The 19943-nt window shown below is 42.3% G+C and overlaps 1 protein-coding gene across 9 annotated transcripts in view; it reads left to right on the plus strand.

Moving 5' to 3' along the window:
* AUTS2 (activator of transcription and developmental regulator AUTS2) overlaps positions 1-19943 on the plus strand; it is a 1231856-nt gene that overhangs the window by 847369 nt on the left and 364544 nt on the right. For all 9 annotated transcript variants that reach the window (XM_033193305.1, XM_033193311.1, XM_033193313.1 and 6 more), the window contains exon 5: positions 18815-18844. In XM_033193305.1, the coding sequence (XP_033049196.1) occupies positions 18815-18844 (30 nt within the window). The remainder of the gene's footprint in view (positions 1-18814; positions 18845-19943) is intronic.

Consider the following 19943-nt stretch of genomic DNA (forward strand, 5'->3'; position numbering starts at 1 on the left):
AGCCCATCCATACTGATGTCTTAATACCATTCTCTCCTTCTTGGATTTATAGGGTAAAATAAACCCTCTGCCATAGAAGTGCTTATTGATTACTGAAGTACATAATAAAGCCTAAGAATAATGTAAGACCAAGTAATCGGTTCTGTTCCTGGGGGATGACAATAAACTCCGGCCGAGGCAGCCTCTGAAGGTTGCCTTTTACCTTGGAGCTAGGAGGCTCCTTTTTAATTAGTTGTCAAAATAGTAAGCAGCGACTGATAGAAACCAGACAAAAAGAGTACATACTGTATGGTTCCATTTATATAAAATTTTAGAAAATACCTACTCATCTATAGTGACGGAAGGCACATCAGTGATGTGGGAAGGGACCCGAGAGAGGGATAGAAGCTTTGGGGAGGGATGGATGGGTTCACTGTCTTGATTGTGGTGATGGCTTCACACGTGGGTACACATATATGAAAAGCTATCACATTGTGCATTTTAAATATGTGCCTTTTACCAATGTCAGTTATATCTCACTAAAGCCACAAAAAATAGTGAATAGTATCCCATAAAGAGACAGTTCATGGCTCACTCTGTGCTAGAAAAACTTTCTCTTTTCTTTTTTTTTTTTTTTTTTTTTTGAGACGGAGTCTCGCTCTGCCACCCAGGCTGGAGTGCAGTGGCCGGATCTCAGCTCACGGCAAGCTCCGCCTCCTGGGTTTACGCCATTCTCCTGCCTCAGCCTCCCGAGTAGCTGGGACTACAGGCGCCCGCCACCTCGCCCGGCTAGTTTTTTTGTATTTTTTTTAGTAGAGACGGGGTTTCACCGTGTTAGCCAGGATGGTCTCGATCGCCTGACCTCGTGATCCGCCCGTCTCGGCCTCCCAAAGTGCTGGGATTACAGGCTTGAGCCACCGCGCCCGGCCTCTCTTTTCTTAGGAAGCTATATTTTGATGAACATTTAGGAGGAATTGCGAGGCTACATTTCACCTTCACCTTTAGCTAAACAGGGGTTTTAGAAGACTGAAAGATGCCACCGAAAATTTTTAAAAAGGCATTAGAAGGTAGGACAGCCCTCTTTCTTCATTCATTTTTCTTCCCCACATCTGAACCTTAAAGGTGCCTTTTAACACAACTTTTCACTAAAACAAAAAAAGGTATTTAGAAAATACTATTAATTCTTTGCTCTCACCACCCCCCACCCTTCTGCCATTACATTTCCCCCACCCAGAAAAGAGATTCTTTTTTTTTTTTTTTTTTTTTTTTGAGGCGGAGTCTCGCTCTGTCGCCCGGACTGGAGTGCAGTGGCCAGATCTCAGCTCACTGCAAGCTCCGCCTCCCGGGTTTACGCCATTCTCCTGCCTCAGCCTCCCGAGTAGCTGGGACTACAGGCGCCCGCCACCTCGCCCGGCTAGTTTTTGTATTTTTAGTAGAGACGGGGTTTCACTGTGTTAGCCAGGATGGTCTCGATCTCCTGACCTCGTGATCCACCCGTCTCGGCCTCCCAAAGTGCTGGGATTACAGGCTTGAGCCACCGCGCCCGGCCCAGAAAAGAGATTCTACAGTGCAGAAGTAAAAACTACTCCAAAATGTTGGCAGTCTAAAAGCGGACAGGCATTTTCAACACAAAGAGATGTTTGTTTTCCTTGCATTTTAACTCTTAATTTTTGACACAGTGGGGAACTCCAGCATGGCTGCCATTTAAAATGTAACAATGCCATGCAGCTCTGATTGCCTCTGTCACAGGGATGTTGTGACTGAAGGCCAGGAGACAAAGCAAATGAGGCCAGAGACAGTGCCTGCTGCTGAGGTGCTGGTCCATTTCTCCACCTGCATTTGAATTTGTCTTTTCTCTGGCTAACTGCTTTTCTGCCCTGATGAGGAGTCACTCGGGGAGACTGAAGCTGGAATTTGTACAACCTCTTTCAGTCCCCTTGATTTTAATCAGAAATACACAATTATTCTTTTCCTCCAAATAGAGAAACTCAATCCCCATTTTAAATTCAATTATTGTAATTGCAGCATTCAGAAAAATAGCACATTCATTTTCTAATAAGAGATTGTGGATACCAAATTACTGCATATAGTATGTCAAAACAGGAAACTTGAGACTGGCAAACCAGTGGGTGTTTTTATCTTGGCAATTTGTATTTTCTTGCAGACAATTTATAGTAATCCTACCCTTCCTTGTTTATGATATAGAAGACTAGGTTTTCAAGCCATCCTAAAATAAAGACTGTTGTTTTTGGGTACCGTTTAATTGAAAATCTCTGTTATGAGTATGAGGAATTCTACAAAGGGCAAAAGTGAAGGCAGATACCCAATAAAGAGAAGAAGAAAAAGGAATCACTTTAGGATCCTATGTGATGGGAGCCTAAGGTGTCTTTGGATCTTCTTGAACCATTCTCATTATCTCAAGCCCTATTTATATTCCTTTAGCCGAGCTTCTCACTATTTTGCATTTGTTAAAAAAAAAAAAAGGAAATCTGGTTGGTGAGAAGTTGATAATGTGACCATTATGTCTTGGCAATATGAGAGCGCCACTGTCCCTCTTCCTGCTCAATTCCAGTTGTTCTAGTTGGCTTGAAGTGACTCAAATGTGAAAATAAATACAGTTTTTTATTTTTAGTTTCCTGATTTTCATAAAAGAGTAACCTTAAGATCTGATTTCTCCAAGTACATGCTATTATTTTCTTAGGATTTACTGTCACCTCAAAAGTATATCCATGTCAGCCGGGCATGGTGGCTCATGCCTGTAATCCCAGCATTTTGGGAGGCTGAGGTGGGTGGATCTTCTGAGATCAGGAGTTTGAGACCAGCCTGGCCAACCTGGTGAAACCCTGTCTGTACTAAAAATACAAAACATTAGCGCATGCCTATAGTCCCAACTATGGGAGGCTGAGGCAGGTGAATTGCTTGAACCCAGGAGGTGGAAGTTGCAGTGAGCCAAGATCACACCACTGTGCTCCAGCCTGGGCAACGGAGTGAGACTCTGTCTCAGGAAAAAAAAAAATTATACCCATCTTTTTCACAGACACATTCAGACACCTGCCACACTTTCAGATCTTTTAGTGTTTATGCCGCCAACCACTGTCTCTCTCTTGATCTCCTCACTTAGACACTTCCCATGCTACAGTAGCTAAAGGTATTTTGTTACTGTAATGTATTAATTCTTTTACATATACTTATTGAGCTTCAGGCGGAGCAAGATACCAGCAAACTCTGAGATACTGTCAAGGAAACTAGCCAACAGTGTTGGAGGTGCTAGAAACCAACGGCTAAGGTACAGCCAGAGAAGTCAGAACCCTGGAAAGCTTCCATATGGAAGACGAAACAGTCATTTCCATGTGTCCTGAAAGGGTGGTGGTTTGTTGGACCCTTGAGTGCCTACTAAGTGCCAGGTACTTTAGTTATATTCTCTCAGCGAATCCCCATTTTTGCAGTTACCTCTGGGAATTTTTATCTCTTGTCAAGATTAGTCTCTGGGTTGATTTTGGTAAATCAGTCCTAAATCAATCTCGAATATAAATAATCTCGGTGAGTACGGCTCTCCAAAGTATCTCCTAATTCTGATTGGTCAGAATCGCTAGACAGAGTGTAAAGTGTCTAGCTTCCTACTTGCACCACTAATCACCTAGTGTTTTTGTTATCCTTTCTGTCTATCTGTGTGTTTGTTTATTTTTCCAACCTAACTTTGAACATTTTAATAATATCAGAGCCCATATGCACGATGCACAGCGTAACTTACAGATTTAAACTCCAAATCTTGTACCTATGTGTTTTACTTCAGTCCCTGTACACAGGTTACTATTTGAAGAATAAGTCCAAGCTACATCCATCCCAAAAAACCATTCAAGAACCTAAAGGAACGCTTCAAAATTTCAGCTCTAAAGTGTCTTGCTTTTTTGGTTTTTTATCAGTGAAATAAAACTATTATTTTTTTAAATTTTTTTTATTATACTTTAAGTTCTAGGGTACATGTGCATAACATGCAGGTTTGTTACATAGGTATACTTGTGCCATGTTGGTGTGCTGCACCCATCAACTCGTCAGCACCCATCAATTCATCATTTATATCATGTATAACTCCCCAATGCAATCCCTCCTCCTCCCCCCTCCCCATGATAGGCCCCAGTGTGTGATGTTCCCCTTCCCGAGTCCAAGTGATCTCATTGTTCAGTTCCCACCTATGAGTGAGAACATGCGGTGTTTGGTTTTCTGTTCTTGTGATAGTTTGCTAAGAATGATGGTTTCCAGCTGCATCCATGTCCCTACAAAGGACGCAAAGTCACCCTTTTTTATGGCTGCATAGTATTCCATGGTGTATATGTGCCACATTTTCTTAATCCAGTCTGTCACAGATGGACATTTGGGTTGATTCCAAGTCTTTGCTATTGTGAATAGTGCCGCAATAAACATACGTGTGCATGTGTCTTTGTAGTAGAATAATTTATAATCCTTTGGGTATATACCCAGTAGTGGGATGGCTGGGTCATATGGTACATCTAGTTCTAGATCCTTGAGGAATCGCCATACTGTTTTCCATAATGGTTGAACTAGTTTACAATCCCACCAACAGTGTAAAAGTGTTCCTATTTCTCCACATCCTCTCCAACACCTGTTGTTTCCTGACTTTTTAATGATTGCCATTCTAACTGGTGTGAGATGGTATCTCATTGTGGTTTTGATTTGCATTTCTCTGATGGCGAGTGATGATGAGCATTTTTTCATGTGTCTGTTGGCTGTATGGATGTCTTCTTTTGAGAAATGTCTGTTCATATCCTTTGCCCACTTTTTGATGGGGTTGTTTGTTTTTTTTCTTGTATATTTGTTTGAGTTCTTTGTAGATTCTGGATATTAGCCCTTTGTCAGATGAGTAGATTGCAAAAATTTTCTCCCATTCTGTAGGTTGCCTGTTCACTCTGATGGTGGTTTCTTTTGCTGTGCAGAAGCTCTTTAGTTTAATGAGATCCCATTTGTCAATTTTGGCTTTTGCTGCCGTTGCTTTTGGTGTTTTAGACATGAAGTCCTTGCCCATGCCTATGTCCTGAATGGTACTACCTAGATTTTCTTCTAGGGTTTTTATGGTATTAGGTCTAACATTTAAGTCTCGAATCCATCTTGAATTAATCTTCATATAAGGAGTAAGGAAAGGATCCAGTTTCAGCTTTCTACTTATGGCTAGCCAATTTTCCCAGCACCATTTATTAAATAGGGAATCCTTTCCCCATTTCTTGTTTCTCTCAGGTTCGTCAAAGATCAGATGGCTGTAGATGTGTGGTATTATTTCTGAGGACTCTGTTCTGTTCCATTGGTCTATATCTCTTTTTTGGTACCAGTACCATGCTGTTTTGGTTACTGTAGCCTTGTAGTATAGTTTGAAGCCAGGTAGCGTGACGCCTCCAGCTTTGTCCTTTTGACTTAGGATTGTCTTGGCAATGCGGGCTCTTTTTTGGTTCCATATGAACTTTAAAGTAGTTTTTTCCAATTCTGTGAAGAAAGTCATTGGTAGCTTGATGGGGATGGCATTGAATCTATAAATAACCTTGGGCAGTATGGCCATTTTCACAATATTGATTCTTCCTATCCATGAGCATGGTATGTTCTTCCATTTGTTTGTGTCCTCTTTGATTTCACTGAGCAGTGCTTTGTAGTTCTCCTTGAAGAGGTCCTTTACATCCCTTGTAAGTTGGATTCCTAGGTATTTTATTCTCTTTGAAGCAATTGTGAATGGAAGTTCATTCCTGATTTGGCTCTTTGTCTGTTACTGGTGTATAAGAATGCTTGTGATTTTTGCACATTAATTTTGTATCCTGAGACTTTGCTGAAGTTGCTTATCAGCTTAAGGAGATTTTGGGCTGAGACGATGGGGTTTTCTAAATATACAATCATGTCATCTGCAAACAGGGACAATTTGACTTCTTCTTTTCCTAACTGGATACCCTTGATTTCTTTCTCTTGCCTGATTGCCCTAGCCAGAACTTCCAACACTATGTTGAATAGGAGTGGTGAGAGAGGGCATCCCTGTCTTGTGCCAGTTTTCAAAGGGAATTTTTCCAGTTTTTGCCCATTCAGTATGATATTAGCTGTGGGTTTGTCATAAATAGCTCTTATTATTTAGAGGTATGTTCCATCAATACCGAATTTATTGAGCGTTTTTAGCATGAAGGGCTAAAACTATTATTTACCTGGAAGATTCTTCTTGTTGCTCACTTCGTTGAGAGGGAATGGTGGTTTTGTTTGTTTGGGTTGTTGTTACTGTTTTCATATAGCATAGTATTGAGTCTTTAAACACATCCTGAGCAGAAATCCTTGCAGAATATGACTTCCCCTCTGGCAATAAAATGGTACAAAAGTTCAACCCAACATTAAAATAATTAGTAAGTTACCCTGTTGTTGTGTGTGATGTAACATATCCTTCATGGAAATAACTGGAAAAATGAAACTATTGGTATGTCTTTCTGACTGCTTTTACATACCTGGACTCATTTAATTCTCACAAAAATCCTGTGGGGTGTGCCTCATCACCATTCACTGGTTAAGAAAGGTAGACTCCGAGAATTAAGTTCCTTTCCAAACATGGCATGATTATTAAGTGAAGGGGTCAGAATTTGAACCTACGTCAGCCTCAGACTGAATGAGCACTTTCTGTGAGCCAGAGACTGTGCTCAGTCCCTTTTAAAGGAGAGCTGTCTTCCCTGGAGTAGAAATACAGCTGACTAGCTGCATTCACTGCTGCTTGTAGGCACTGCAATCGCTTTTCAGTTTCAGCTTGTCTCTGTAGTTCACCAAGCAATCAATCAGAAAAATATTTTGAAGAAGTTTCTTTGTATATCCTGAGAGAGGCAGTGAGATGGTACGTTATACTGGCGAAGAACATGAACTTTGAAGGACATAACTGGGTTCAAGTACCATCTCTGTCATTGGAAAGCTTACTTATCTTCTCATCTCTAAAATGGAAGGATGGTAATATAATACTTCCTTCTAGAGCTGTTGTCAGGATTCTTTGTGTTTTGTTTGTTTGTTTCTTTATTTTGGACAGGGTCTCCCTCTGTCACCCAGGCTAGAGCACAATGACACGATCACAGCTCACTGCAGCCTTGACCTTCTGGGCTCAAGCAGTCCACCCACCTCAGCCTCCCGGGTAGCTGGGACCACAGACATGCATGACCATACCTGCTAATTTAAAAATTTTTTTGCAGAGACAGGGGTCTCACTATGTTGCCCAGGCTGGTCTTGAACTTCTGGGCTCAAGCAATCATCCCGCCTCGCTCTTCCAAAGTGCTGGGATAACAGGCATAAGACATCGCGCCTGGCCTCAGGATTCTTTTTTAATGAATGCCAGCTGTTGGCTGGCATTTCTAGAGGAAAACATGCTCTGCAGTTGTTCCTGTGGAGGAACCCTGAAAGATGTAAAATGCACTTCAACAACCAGAGTTTTCCAAAATAGAGAGCTCAGGGCTGCCCCACCATCATGGACACCCCATCTCTCCTTTAGCTTGAGATGGACATTGACCCTTTGGCTGGGAATTGAGTCATGTAGGTGACACTTAGCATGGAAAGCCGTAGCTACATTCAGTGTCTCACAACCTTAGTGGTGGAAGAAAGAATGGTTGCAGCAGCTTCATTACCTGGGGAAAAAGAACTTGGAATTCCAAGCACTTTAAGAAAGATGCTTTTACTTTGAGTGTTGCAGAAAATAGAACAATTACCTATTGAAGACAAAGTGGATGAAAAGACACCTCTGTTCCTACTATACTGATCATGTAATCTATCCAGATTTGTTCTGCCTTCCTGAAGGTGATTCAAGCCTGCTGGCTGCGCCTTTCCTTCCCCAGGATACATAGGGCACACAGTGATCACCTGAGATTCCCAGCTACACTCAGACATTTCCAAGAGAAGATTCCTCAAAGGACTAAAGCACCACAGGCAGCATCAGATAATGTGGAATGAGTGGAAGGAGGGAGGGAGGAGGAATCCATAAATCATCCAATTGTTGTTGAGCATCTTGAGGGCCCTCAAGAATGCACTAGACCCTATGATGATTCCAGGGACAACCAGCCTGCACTTTCTGAGCTACTCACTGCCTGCCTGGGGAGCAAGACTTGTATATGTGAAATCAGTGAAGAATTTATGCAAGACATATATGAAATCAGTGAAGAATTCTGTTCTATCTAGACTAGAGCCAGGTAGATTTCCAACACCTGGCTCATATGCTTTTTGAAAAAAGGTATTTAGTCTTACTGAAGGAATGGATGGATGGATGGATGGATGGGTGGATGGATGGTTTCTAACATCTATTGATTGCTTCGGATGTATCAGGCACTGTTCTAGACATTTTTATGTTTATTACATATGTACTTAAACAAATTATACATTTATTAACTCAATTTATGTTCTTAGCAACACTATGAGATACATACTGTCAGTAGCCCCATTTAATAGATGAGGAAACTGAACAGAGAGGTTAAGTTCCTGACTAGAGGTTTCAGATGATATACAGTACAGGCAGGCTTTGCACCCTGGCAGTCTGGCTCTGTAGTTATATATGAAGGAGAATGATGTAGTCTTTTCAAAAACTGTTGGCATCTTGGTTCACATTGAAAGCTACCCAGGCTTTGTTATCTGTTCCTCTGGCTTTGGCTTCCTGAGTCTTAAGCACCCTCCTCTTTTCTAGAACATAGACCAGCTTGAACCAACTCTCTGTGATTCCGCCCCGCCTCTCCCCTGGCCCCGCCAGGCCTCTCATTTGTAGTTTCTCTTACCGAGCACATTTCTAAACGAGGACGGTTGCTCTGCTTTAAGGACATACAAATGGCTTGCCCTCACCTGTCAAGCATGATCCTTGTATTTTACCAGGCCCATTATGAACGCAATCTTTCTGTCGAAAATTTGCATACCTCCTTTCTTGAAAAGTAATGACAGCAATTTCTTTCCCTCCGCTCACTTTCTGAGTGTCTCATTTAACGGCACCTGTGAAACCGACAGGCACAGAGATGAGAAGTGAAAGAGAGCAGTTGATTAAATCATCATCAAGTCGGGCCTCAGAAAGTCAATTCTGCTTGCCGTCTGCAATGATATCCTTTTATCTTAAAGTAATGAGCTATGGCACTTTTGCATCGGGTAATGCGATAAGTTCTATTAGCATGTTCCATTTGCCTCACAAGCAAGGGCAAGTCATTTTAGCTAGCTCATATCACTGCAATCAAAGCAATTGGCTTCCCAGGCAGAGAAGAAAGGGAAAAGGCTCAGGGTGATTTCTATGGATCACAACACAGCGGAAAAAATAGACTCTTGTATTATTTTAACCCATAACATACTTTTCCTTTTTACTCATCGTCAAATTTGGGTTTTATTAGCTTACACAGGACTCCAAAAAGAATCCAGCATTAGATGAAGCAAACCTGGGGGTAGGGACTCAGGCCCCACCCAGAGCAAAAAGAAACTATATATGGGAAGGGAAAATTGCCCCATTACATAGGGGTCACAAATAGAATTCTGCTAAAGAACACAGGCAGAGATGTCTTTCTGATGGTAACACTATAGTCTCATCATAAACTCTTGCTTCACACCATCTTCAAAGTCATTTGTAATAGGTCCCCAGGCAAGTACGGATTAATGCTATTGATGACTTAGAATCAGTAAATCAATGACAGAGAAGCAAAGGATCTGTTGCTTAAGCTTAAAAGAGATCATTTACAAATCACTGGGCCCCAGACTGTCAGTTTTACCTTTGGACAAGAGACTTATTTTTCTGAGTTTGGCAACCGCTGAGGTTTGTGAACTCTGGGTTTTAAGTAAATTTCATCTTTGGGGTTTATGTATATTTATACTTGGCAAAATGTGACTTCCTTTCTTAGGGGAAAAGAAGCTGAACTCCCCAAAGATTTGAGAAATAGCCACTTCCAACCCCAATTCTAATAAAGCCAACAATACTTTAATGATCTGTGGAAATTTACAGCATACAGATTGATTTATGAAAGATACCTGGATTTCAAAGTAACAAGAAGGAAATATATATATTAGAATTTAATTTGTGAGCTTTAAAACTTCAAGTTTAGGCCGAGCGCGGTGGCTCACGCCTGTAATCCCAGCACTTTGGGAGGCCGAGGCGGGTGGATCACGAGGTCACGAGATCGAGACTATCCTGGCTAACACGGGGAAACCCCATCTCTACTAAAAATGCAAAATATTAGCCGGGCGTGGCGGCAGGCGCCTGTAGTCCCAGCTACTCGGGAGGCTGAGGCAGGAGAATGGCGTGAACCCGGGAGGCGGAGCTTGCAGTGAGCCGAGATTGCACCACTGCACTCCGGCCTGGGCGACTAAGCGAGGCTCCGTCTCAAAAAAAAAAAAAAAAAAAAAAGCTTCAAGTTTGGACAACCTGATTTCTGTCAATATATTTGCACTTCTAATGGGTGGTAGAATGAACCTAGCACATAGTAGTTATGTGAAAGTTGTTGGTTGAAAGTGTGATTATCTGAGACACTGGAGGGGGAATAAGAAGTGTTTCCTTAGCCCCCTCAGATCACACTGGTTATTTGAGCTCTGGCCAGTTCAAACGGAGAATTTGCCAAAATGTCAGATTCTGAGAACTCTCCCATGCAGGAATGCTGGGTTATCAGTACCAAATTCCAGAGGCTTCTGAGAGTTGATTCTCTGTTGTATCTCCTGAACAATTGAAGACTGGTGGACCTCATATTATTTTCAAATGGGCTCATTAGGTGATTGCCAAAAGCTTTATTCTTGTAAACTGTTGTTTGCAACATGAATCTTTGAATTAGGCTTTCATTTTATCTGAACTATTTTATTTGATCAGGCATAGTTACTGTTAAGATAGAGGAGAGGAGTCAATGGCATTCTTTTACAGTCAGTAAGAATACGGTCTGAGTAAGAACATTTTCAGGATTAAAAATTTAAAAATTTCTAGGGCCCCAGTAGCTTTAAATTTCACTTAGTCCAAAACCAATATGAGAGCAATGTAAACAATGTGAAAATAGGGCTTTGTGGATTGATGAAAAACAGGCAGCATCAGAGCTGCCATGTGTGGCACAAAGTGGCGGCCCATTTTTACATGAGCAAAGGACTGGGCAGCTGGGCAGGGGATGGTAAACATGTTTTTAGTCACCATGCTGCTATCTTACTTCTTTAAATAAGAAAATAAGTGTCATGTTTTCTGCAGGTGGCTTCTTCTGAAATTGCTTTTAGGTGAGGGATGTCTTTAAGGTCTTAGGCAAACCGCCTGCCCCAAAGGAGAATCGATTTGTTTTGTCACTGGCAAAGTTAAATTATACTTGATGTTAGATATTGTAGTTTACAAGTTGGGGTTCTCCCTCATTTTCCTCTCATTTCCTTTAGGCAGAAACAAGAATGAAATAACTTTGTTCAGTAGTGGTATTCAGCCCTGACATCTTTGGTGACAATGATAAATGGATTTGAGATACGAAATAACTGTTCCAGCAAGGTCCATTGAGCAGAATAGAGAGCAATGCCCTCCTCAATGTCATTGTATGTGATATATTCAATGATTGCCACTCTCTGCTTAAGAATGCATTCCATCACAAGGTACCTAGAATTCCATCTTGTTCCTGCATTCTGAATGAGACAGAGAGATGTCACAGATCTTGACTCATTTCAATTTGGACCAGAGTCTTAAAACACAGATACTGAGATTCCCAAATGAAAATGAAAAATATTTGCTTTTGAAGAAGTGTAATAAAGTCCTAATCGCATCTTTTCTGAGCCTTTTAATGGAAGACATTTGCTTCTGGGCCCCAACTCTAGGCTCTGCTAACAATTTTAACCTCCCTCAGTGTGTTCACACATACATCTCTTTGCATTAAGCAATCATATTAGTGTTTCCTGTACTTTCTCTTTGGAATCACCTGCCTTTTAAATCATACTTTGCTTATGCTGCATGGACTCAACCACAGTTTGAACAATACTCAAGAAGAATGAGATTGACTTATTAGTATAATTGAGCACTTATTGTGTCCCAAGGCCTAGAGGTACAAAGATAAGTAAGGCACTGTCCTTACATGGAGCTTATTCTCTGGTAGGAAAGACTGTTGTGGCAAACAACTGCAGTACAGTTTTGTAAGGGATGGAGACAGAAGCAATTAAGTTTTTCCGGAAAAGTAATGGAAGATTCAAAAAAGGAACTATGTTTCGAAGGTGAATGTCAGGCTTTTAGGTAGAAACTTGGAGGAATAGAATTCCCAGTAGAGGAAATTGTTAAATGCAGACAACTGATGGCATGACTGAGTGTGAGTGGGTATGGCTGGAGCAAGGTATGTTAGGATAGTGCCACACAATGCGAGGATGCCAACCAGGGCCAGGCCACAAGCTGTTTGCAACCAACCTGCTGTGAGGTTAGTATGGGCAGTCAAGAGTAAGCATTGGGAAACTTTTAGAGTAACTCAGTAGCATAATTTTGTGTTTCATAAATCTAATAATTTTTAAAAATGTATTTCATATATATTTGTTTTTCTTTTTTATTTTTCAAGAATTTGACTTTGTATTATGTTTTACAAAAGTAATTGTCATAACACATTAGAAATTAAAGAAAGCAAAACAAATGGCTCTTCACCGCAGAAAGCTTAAGAAGCATTGTGTTGAGAGAGTGGTTGGGATTTGGGAGTTGAGGGGTATTGGAAACAGAATGTGAAGGGTCTTCATAGGCCTTGTGAAGCATCTGCATCAAATAGAAATTTAGGAAATCCACTCTGGTCAATAAGGACTTGGATTAGAAAAGGAAGAGAGCATAGACCTTGGAAAGCGGTCATTATCCTCTTGTAATGACAAAATAAAACCCTGAACTAAAGCAGTAGCCATGGCCACAGGGATGGAGAGTTAGAAAGTGGAATCAATAATGTGGGGTGAGAGAGGAAGATAAGTCTGCTCAAGGATCGGGTCAAGGATAAGACTCTTCACTTACGCAGTTGAGTGATTGCTTGGTGATGCTATTACCAAGGGCAACATGGGAGAGGGGCAGTTTCAGGTGAGCAAAGATGTTGAGTCCAGATTTAGATGGATACTTGAGTCTGAGGCATTCGCCGCACTTCAAGAGGGGGCACATACCCAACAGAAGTTTAATAATAGTTAACATTTATCATCTGTACATACTTGGTACAGTGCACTAAGTTGTTTACATGTATTAACGCATTCTCCTCTTCTAGCCATATTTTACAGACAAGTAAACTAAGGCCCAGAGAGTTTAAATAACTTTTCCAAAGTTACACATCTGGCAAATGTGAGCATAGAGATTTTTGAGTTTCAGCATATACATGGTAGAAGGGACCAAGGGAATCTTTAAGGACTCCCTTGAAAGTCACATAGAAACAATAGAACTCCAGATGAACTCTGGGGAGATGGTGACATTAAAGAATATGCAGAAAAGGAAGGGCCTTGAAAAGAGAGTCACAAACAGCAATATTGGTGAATGGGTGCAAAGGGAAAAATTCTAGGATGTGCAATTGAAACAATCTAAATACCCAGCACTGGGGAATTCTTTTATTAGATTATGTTACAATCCACACAGCAGATTGCAGTGTCGCCATTTTTTAAAGTGATGTTACAGGACAAATTTTACTGATTAAACTAAAATATTTGACGTGTTATGTGAAAACCAAAGCAGGTTCCAAAATGGTAGGAATTCATTTTTATTTCTTAAAATGTATGTTTGAAATATGAGGAGGATTATATCCTTAAGGCTGGAAAGACTTACACAAATGTATTAAGTGTTTACCTAAGAATTGTAGATTTATGGGTAATTTTTTAAAAAATGTATCCAGTAAATATTTTTTTTGATTTTTTGTTTGTTTGTTTGTGAGATGGAGTCTTGCTCTGTTGCCCAGGGTGGAGTGCAGTGGCGCGATCTTGGCTCACTGCAACCTCTGTCTCCCAGGCTCAAGCCATTCTCCTGACTCAGCCTCCTGAGTAGCTGGGATTACAAGCGCATGCCACCACGCCTGGCTAACTAATTTTTGTATTTTTAGTAGAGATGGCATTTCACCGTGTTGGTCAGGCTGGTCTCGAACTCCTGACCTCATGATCCACCCACCTTAGCCTCCCAAAGTGTTGGGATTACAGGCGTGAGCCCCGTTGCCCAGCCGTAAATCTGTATTTTCAAAAGGAGAAAGATTGGGTGGGTGGGTTGGTTGGTTGTTTAAGAGTTAAGACCTGTCGGCCGGGCGCGGTGGCTCAAGCCTGTAATCCCAGCACTTTGGGAGGCCGAGACGGGCGGATCACGAGGTCAGGAGATTGAGACCATCCTGGCTAACACGGTGAAACCCCGTCTCTACTAAAAAAAAAAAAAAAAAAATACAAAAACTAGCCGGGCGAGGTGGCGGGCGCCTGTAGTCCCAGCTCCTCGGGAGGCTGAGGCAGGAGAATGGCGTAAACCCGGGAGGCGGAGCTTGCAGTGAGCTGAGATCCGGCCACTGCACTCCAGTCCGGGCGACAGAGCGAGACTCCGCCTCAAAAAAAAAAAAAAAAAAGAGTTAAGACCTGTCTGGGAAAGGAAGACCGTGCCTCCAGCAGCTCACTTGTGATTCATGAAACCAGGGGAGGAGATGGTGAAGATGGAGTTGAGCGGTTGCAGTATTGGGATGGCTAGAGGACTCAGGTTTAGGAACTAGTCCCTTTCTAACTGTGCATTTGAGGCCTGTGGCCTGGCGTGCACACCTCCTCTTTCTCTCCTTTTGTCTGTGATGGTTCGGGTCATGTCTTTGTCTGAAGGCCGGGTGACCATGAATTCTTATCTGTCATTGCTGTAAGGCCTGGTTGTTCCTTTTTGTCTCTTTTCATTTCTTGCTTTTAAAATGGAGGAAATGGCCGGGTGCGGTGGCTCAAGCCTGTAATCCCAGCACTTTGGGAGGCCGAGACGGGCGGATCACGAGGTCAGGAGATCGAGACCATCCTGGTTAACACGGTGAAACCCCGTCTCTACTAAAAAATACAAAAAACTAGCCGGGTGAGGTGGCGGGCGCCTGTAGTCCCAGCTACTCAGGAGGCTGAGGCAGGAGAATGGTGTAAACCCGGGAGGCGGAGCTTGCAGTGAGCTGAGATCTGGCCACTGCACTCCAGCCTGGGCCACAGAGCAAGACTCCGTCTCAAAAAAAAATAAATAAAAATAAAATAAAATAAAATAAAATGGAGGAAATATTTTTAGCTTTTCACAGCGAGCTTTGAAATCTTGTCATGGAGAGTACTCCGTCACCTCAAGCTGGTAGTTAGTGTGCAACCTGTTTGCTAATAAACCAAAGCAGGACCCCGATGTCAAAATGCTTAAAATGGTCAAATCTGCTGGGACCCCGTCTCTGCATCTGACATGCCTTTTCCATTTCCCAGCCTCATGCAGAACATAAACCTGCATCAGGAGGTGGCTCAATGTGAACTCTTATAAATTGGAGTGGGTATCTAGGGATCGAGGAGCAGACACTTCTTCTTTTAACCTTTGAAGACCAAGAATCATTTGGCCAAAAAAATCCACAGTGTGTTGAACTTAGGGTGTGAAAGCTGTACAGTGTATTAAATGTGAATTTGAGGCCATGAATTCTACCCACACTGACTCTATAAAACAGCCTCCCTTTTTCATAAAGCAGGCCCATAAACCGCTGCCAGTGAAGCAGAAAGACTCCTTAGGACTGTGGCTCGCTTTCCGTCTGGGGTTGTCAACAAACCCCCTTTATGAGTGGAATAGACCTCTTGTATGTGTCGAGCTTCTGGCTTTTTACAGAGTGTGTTAGGAGCCAGGCAAGGCAAACGTTAGGCGCTGTTTGCTGAGTGCATTTATTGCCTTTGCATAATTTATGAGCTGGAGGGGTTGACCATCATTCGTCTCTGCCAGGGGCTGGCACTCGAGGCTCCAGAGAGTGGAGCTGTAAATTGGATGGTGCGCTCCTGCTGAGCTCACGGCAAAGTCCTCGGGTCAGTATGGGAATTTAATACCAGAAATGGAACTGTTTTCTCAGCACACCATGTGGACCCCAGTGCAGCAGAGACTGTTTTGGCAGACTCCACGACTGGCCTTGTCGAGGAGCTGTCACTCACCCGGCATGTTGTGTGGGGAGCCTGAGCATTTTTAATCGGCTTGGCATCCGTGCTGCTTCCATAATGGATACCAGTAGGTCTCAGTTCTTCACCATATGCTTAACTCTGGAGACAAGGTGCTTCTGGGTATATCAGTAATTACTTGATGCAGAATTAAGTGGACCTTGAAATTAGAACTGGACTGTTGGAAAGCAGGAAGCTTAACACTTTGATAGAAATAACCATTCCCAGGGACATACTGCCATTAGGATAGGGGGCACAGTGGTGGTTCTTTCCCAACTACCCCACTCCTCCTCCTCTCTGCACACCAGATCCTTGGGGAGGTGGGCAAATGCGATGCCTCAGCCTTCAGCTGTCATTGATTACCTCACAAGGAGCTCTGTGAACATCTGGGAACATAAGCCTGCCTGGCAAAATAGTCTTTGCCTTCCACACCCCTCCTGAATTGTGCGTTGTCACTCTTGAAAGTGTGCCCGGATCTTAGGAACCTCACAGAGGGCTTAATTAAAGGCAATGGAGAGATCACACAATCAGGACACTATTGTTCCTCATCCACCTGCGGTTCTAGGGCTTCAAAGTCTTCATCTCTTCCCATTTCTTTCTCAGCTCATTTGACTTATTGTAATAAAGAAACTACTCATCAGGTCAAAGAATGTAAATGTAGACAATCTGAGGTTGGAAGCTGGGTTGGAAATGATGCATTGTACTTGGTTAAATCACTGTCACTGAATATCTGACTAACCTGTGGCACTGAGGAACCAATGGGAGAAATAGAAAATGTTCTAATCCTCCAGCCTATAAGATTGTGATATAAGTTCCTAGATGCTTTTTGTACAGAGTGCTTAGTCTGAAAAGAATAAGTAGTCCCCAGGTTGTCTCATAATAGCAAGAAGTCCATTTAGATGGGTGTTCTGTTACTTCCCATTAAAAGCTCTCTAATAGGAGCTTAAACAATAAGGTAACTTAGTGTTTTCTGAATAAAAGTCCTGAGGCAGGCTGCTCTGAGATGGATTCAGTGGTCCAATTCTGTCAGGCTTTTTTCCCTTGGTCCCACTCTGTTGTTTTTGTACTGAGTCTTTTTGCCTCATTTTTGCAAGATGGCTGCTACATATCCAGACATCATGTTCTTACACACTCATGTTCAAAGGCCAGAGGCAGGTGGTTCCTTCTTTTCTTTGTTTACTGGGGAGACAAAATTGTTTCTAGAGCCCTCATCAGATTTCAGAATCTCATTGGCCAAAGATGGGTCTTCCAGTGAGCGACTACAATGCCCAGAGGTTTACCTCTTTTCCCACCTTTAGCTGCAAGAAAAATTGGGAAAGAAAGTACCTGGCATTTTTAACCTCAGAGTGTCAGGAGAAGGTACAGACTAGGGAGAAGGGAGTTGTGATTGGCTGCAGGGATCTAGCCAGCAGTGGCTGCCTACAAGCAAATTTATTTCCTGTTTCTGTTCAAAGCTGTACCAACTCCCATGTCCAGGTGGCCACACTAAAAAACCTTGGCATCATCCTAGATGCATCCCTGTTACTTGTTTCCCATATCCATGTGTTATCAAATCCTGTTGGTTCTACCTTCAGAATTGCTCTGCCATCTGCTTCTCCCTTCCTAAACCGTGGCACCACCCTGGGTTAGACAGTGGAATGGCTGCCAAACTGCTCTCCCTGTGACCTGTTTTTTCCTCACTGTACACTCTCTCCATGGTCCCACAGAAAGTCATCCTCATGGAAGCAGCTCTGATCATGCCACACCCCTGCTAGTGTCTGCATCCCAGCTTCATGTCTTACTGCTAAACGGAAGGCTCCTTTAGAGCCAGGCCTGTATCTCAGGTGAATTTCAGTCTAGTTTAGCCGTTCCTTATCAAGGGCTATTGAGTGAATGAATGGATATATTATCTGCTGAGCTTTACTCTAACAAAACACATCCCCCAGTTTTTCATTGAATATTGAATTAGCAAAACACTTCATTTTTTTAAAGTTGTGTTCTTTTTTCCTTTGCTTATCGTGAGGAACCCAAAGTTTGGGGTTAATTATTAATTATCACTCTCTGCTTATCCCAAACCAACTAAATGGTTGGAATTTGGGATCTGTTTGATATGATCTGAGTCTATGGCCCTAAAGCATATTTGTTTGCCCATATTTTTGATTTACTACCCTGACCTCTTGTCTTCAGCATACTTTTTATAGGGAGTGTTCCTTCTATTCTCTGGGCCTCTAAACTGGAAAACTCAGCCATCACAAGTGGTGAACCTTGGCCATTATGTTCTGTTTCCTTCAAAGTTCAAATGAGTGACTACGATGCCCAGAGGTTTACCTCTTTTCCTGTAGAAAAGCACCGGGAGAGATACAGCCATTCACATTAACTGAAGATAGAATGTCTTCGTTAAGAAATTGATTTTGCTCTGAATTTCATTGAACAATCTTGATTCACCTTAATCCTGTGGCTGACTCCTAGAGGGCCATCGCCTCTACCCTGCTGTGGTGGGAGGGAAGCACTCACTGGTATGACTGAGCACCTTGCTGGACTGACCTGAGGAAGAGCCACAGAGTACAGGCATCAGATGAAATGAACAAAACACCTTTTTTGCATCTGGATAGCATTTTGTTTCAGATGCTGTTTACTAGCACTTGAGCTCGAGAAACTCTTTCTTTCCAAGAAGACAGCATTTTTTATTTCCTTTCCTTATCTTGCACTTTTTTTGTAAGAGGGTTGGGGGATGACGCATCAAAAGCAAAAACATACTCAATTCTTACACTAACCCTTATTCTCTTGTCTTCATTTTCAGTGTGACAGTGACAGTGACCAGGAAGAGAAGGTAAGACGCACGCCCCCCCCCCCCCCCGCATTGTGGGCACAGCACATAACAGACTGTGAACACCAGAGTCCTCCTACACACAGCTACAGGGTGGGATGCCAGCTTCATGTTGACAGGACCTTTTCTCTTTAGGAAAGATGGGCATAATTCACACGGTGACATTTCCTATGCTATGACACGTTTAATTTGTCAGATCTACTTTTTTTTTAAACAAGACCTTTAATATTGCATATATGTGACACTGAGTTTTTACTCTATGGAAGATGACTCATAGACCCAAAAACATTTTAAAAGACAAAATTATTTATTTTAATAACCATCTGATTTTTTAAAATCCATGATGAGAACATTAAACTTGCTAGTATGCATTTATAATGTCATTTCTGCATTTATTTTACTGACCCATATGCTTTTCTGTACCTATTGGCCTTCTTGACAGAAAGGTATGTGGTTAATGGTATGTGTCTAGGAATCTCATCATGGGGTACGGTGGGCAAGGGAGGTCTGATGGGCACTGCCCTCTTCCCATCGGGGCAGACAGCCAGGTAGGAGGACAGTTCTTCCAGCAGGTACATGCTCTATTTCGAGGCTCATGGGCACCAGCCTCTGTGTATCCAGATCAACATGGATCAAGAAAAGGAACTCAGTTTCTGAGGTTCCAGAAGATTGGATCACAACCCGGTAAAGTGAGCTTTCTGCTGCCTGAAGCAAAGGGATTATTTATCTGTTTGGTCTTTCCTTCTATCCGTCCCAGTTCCCAACCAAATTTCCTTCCATTTATACTGCTGCTTTGTGTTATTTCGAGAAGAGTTACCTGAATATCATGGTTTCTGTATTGCTTGGCATCAAAAGGATGGACTCGGCCTCCCTTCCCCTGTTTCTGGATCTGTCCTGTGCCCTGTGCTTTGACTTTCACCTCCTACATGCTTGCGGATTTTATTCAGAATGCTGCGGTTAGTATTTAGTGGGATCTTTCCAACAAACCCAGAATTTTTCTCTCCTTCTCTGCTGCCAGCCTCCAAGAGAGATCTAAAGGCTCTTGTTCTGTACTGTCGTTAATTTGAATTCAGCATATGTAGCCTGTTATAAAATGCGAGAC

The sequence above is a fragment of the Trachypithecus francoisi genome, unplaced genomic scaffold (assembly GCF_009764315.1).
Source record: "Trachypithecus francoisi isolate TF-2019V2 unplaced genomic scaffold, Tfra_2.0 Lachesis_group4, whole genome shotgun sequence".
NCBI lineage: Eukaryota > Metazoa > Chordata > Mammalia > Primates > Cercopithecidae > Trachypithecus > Trachypithecus francoisi.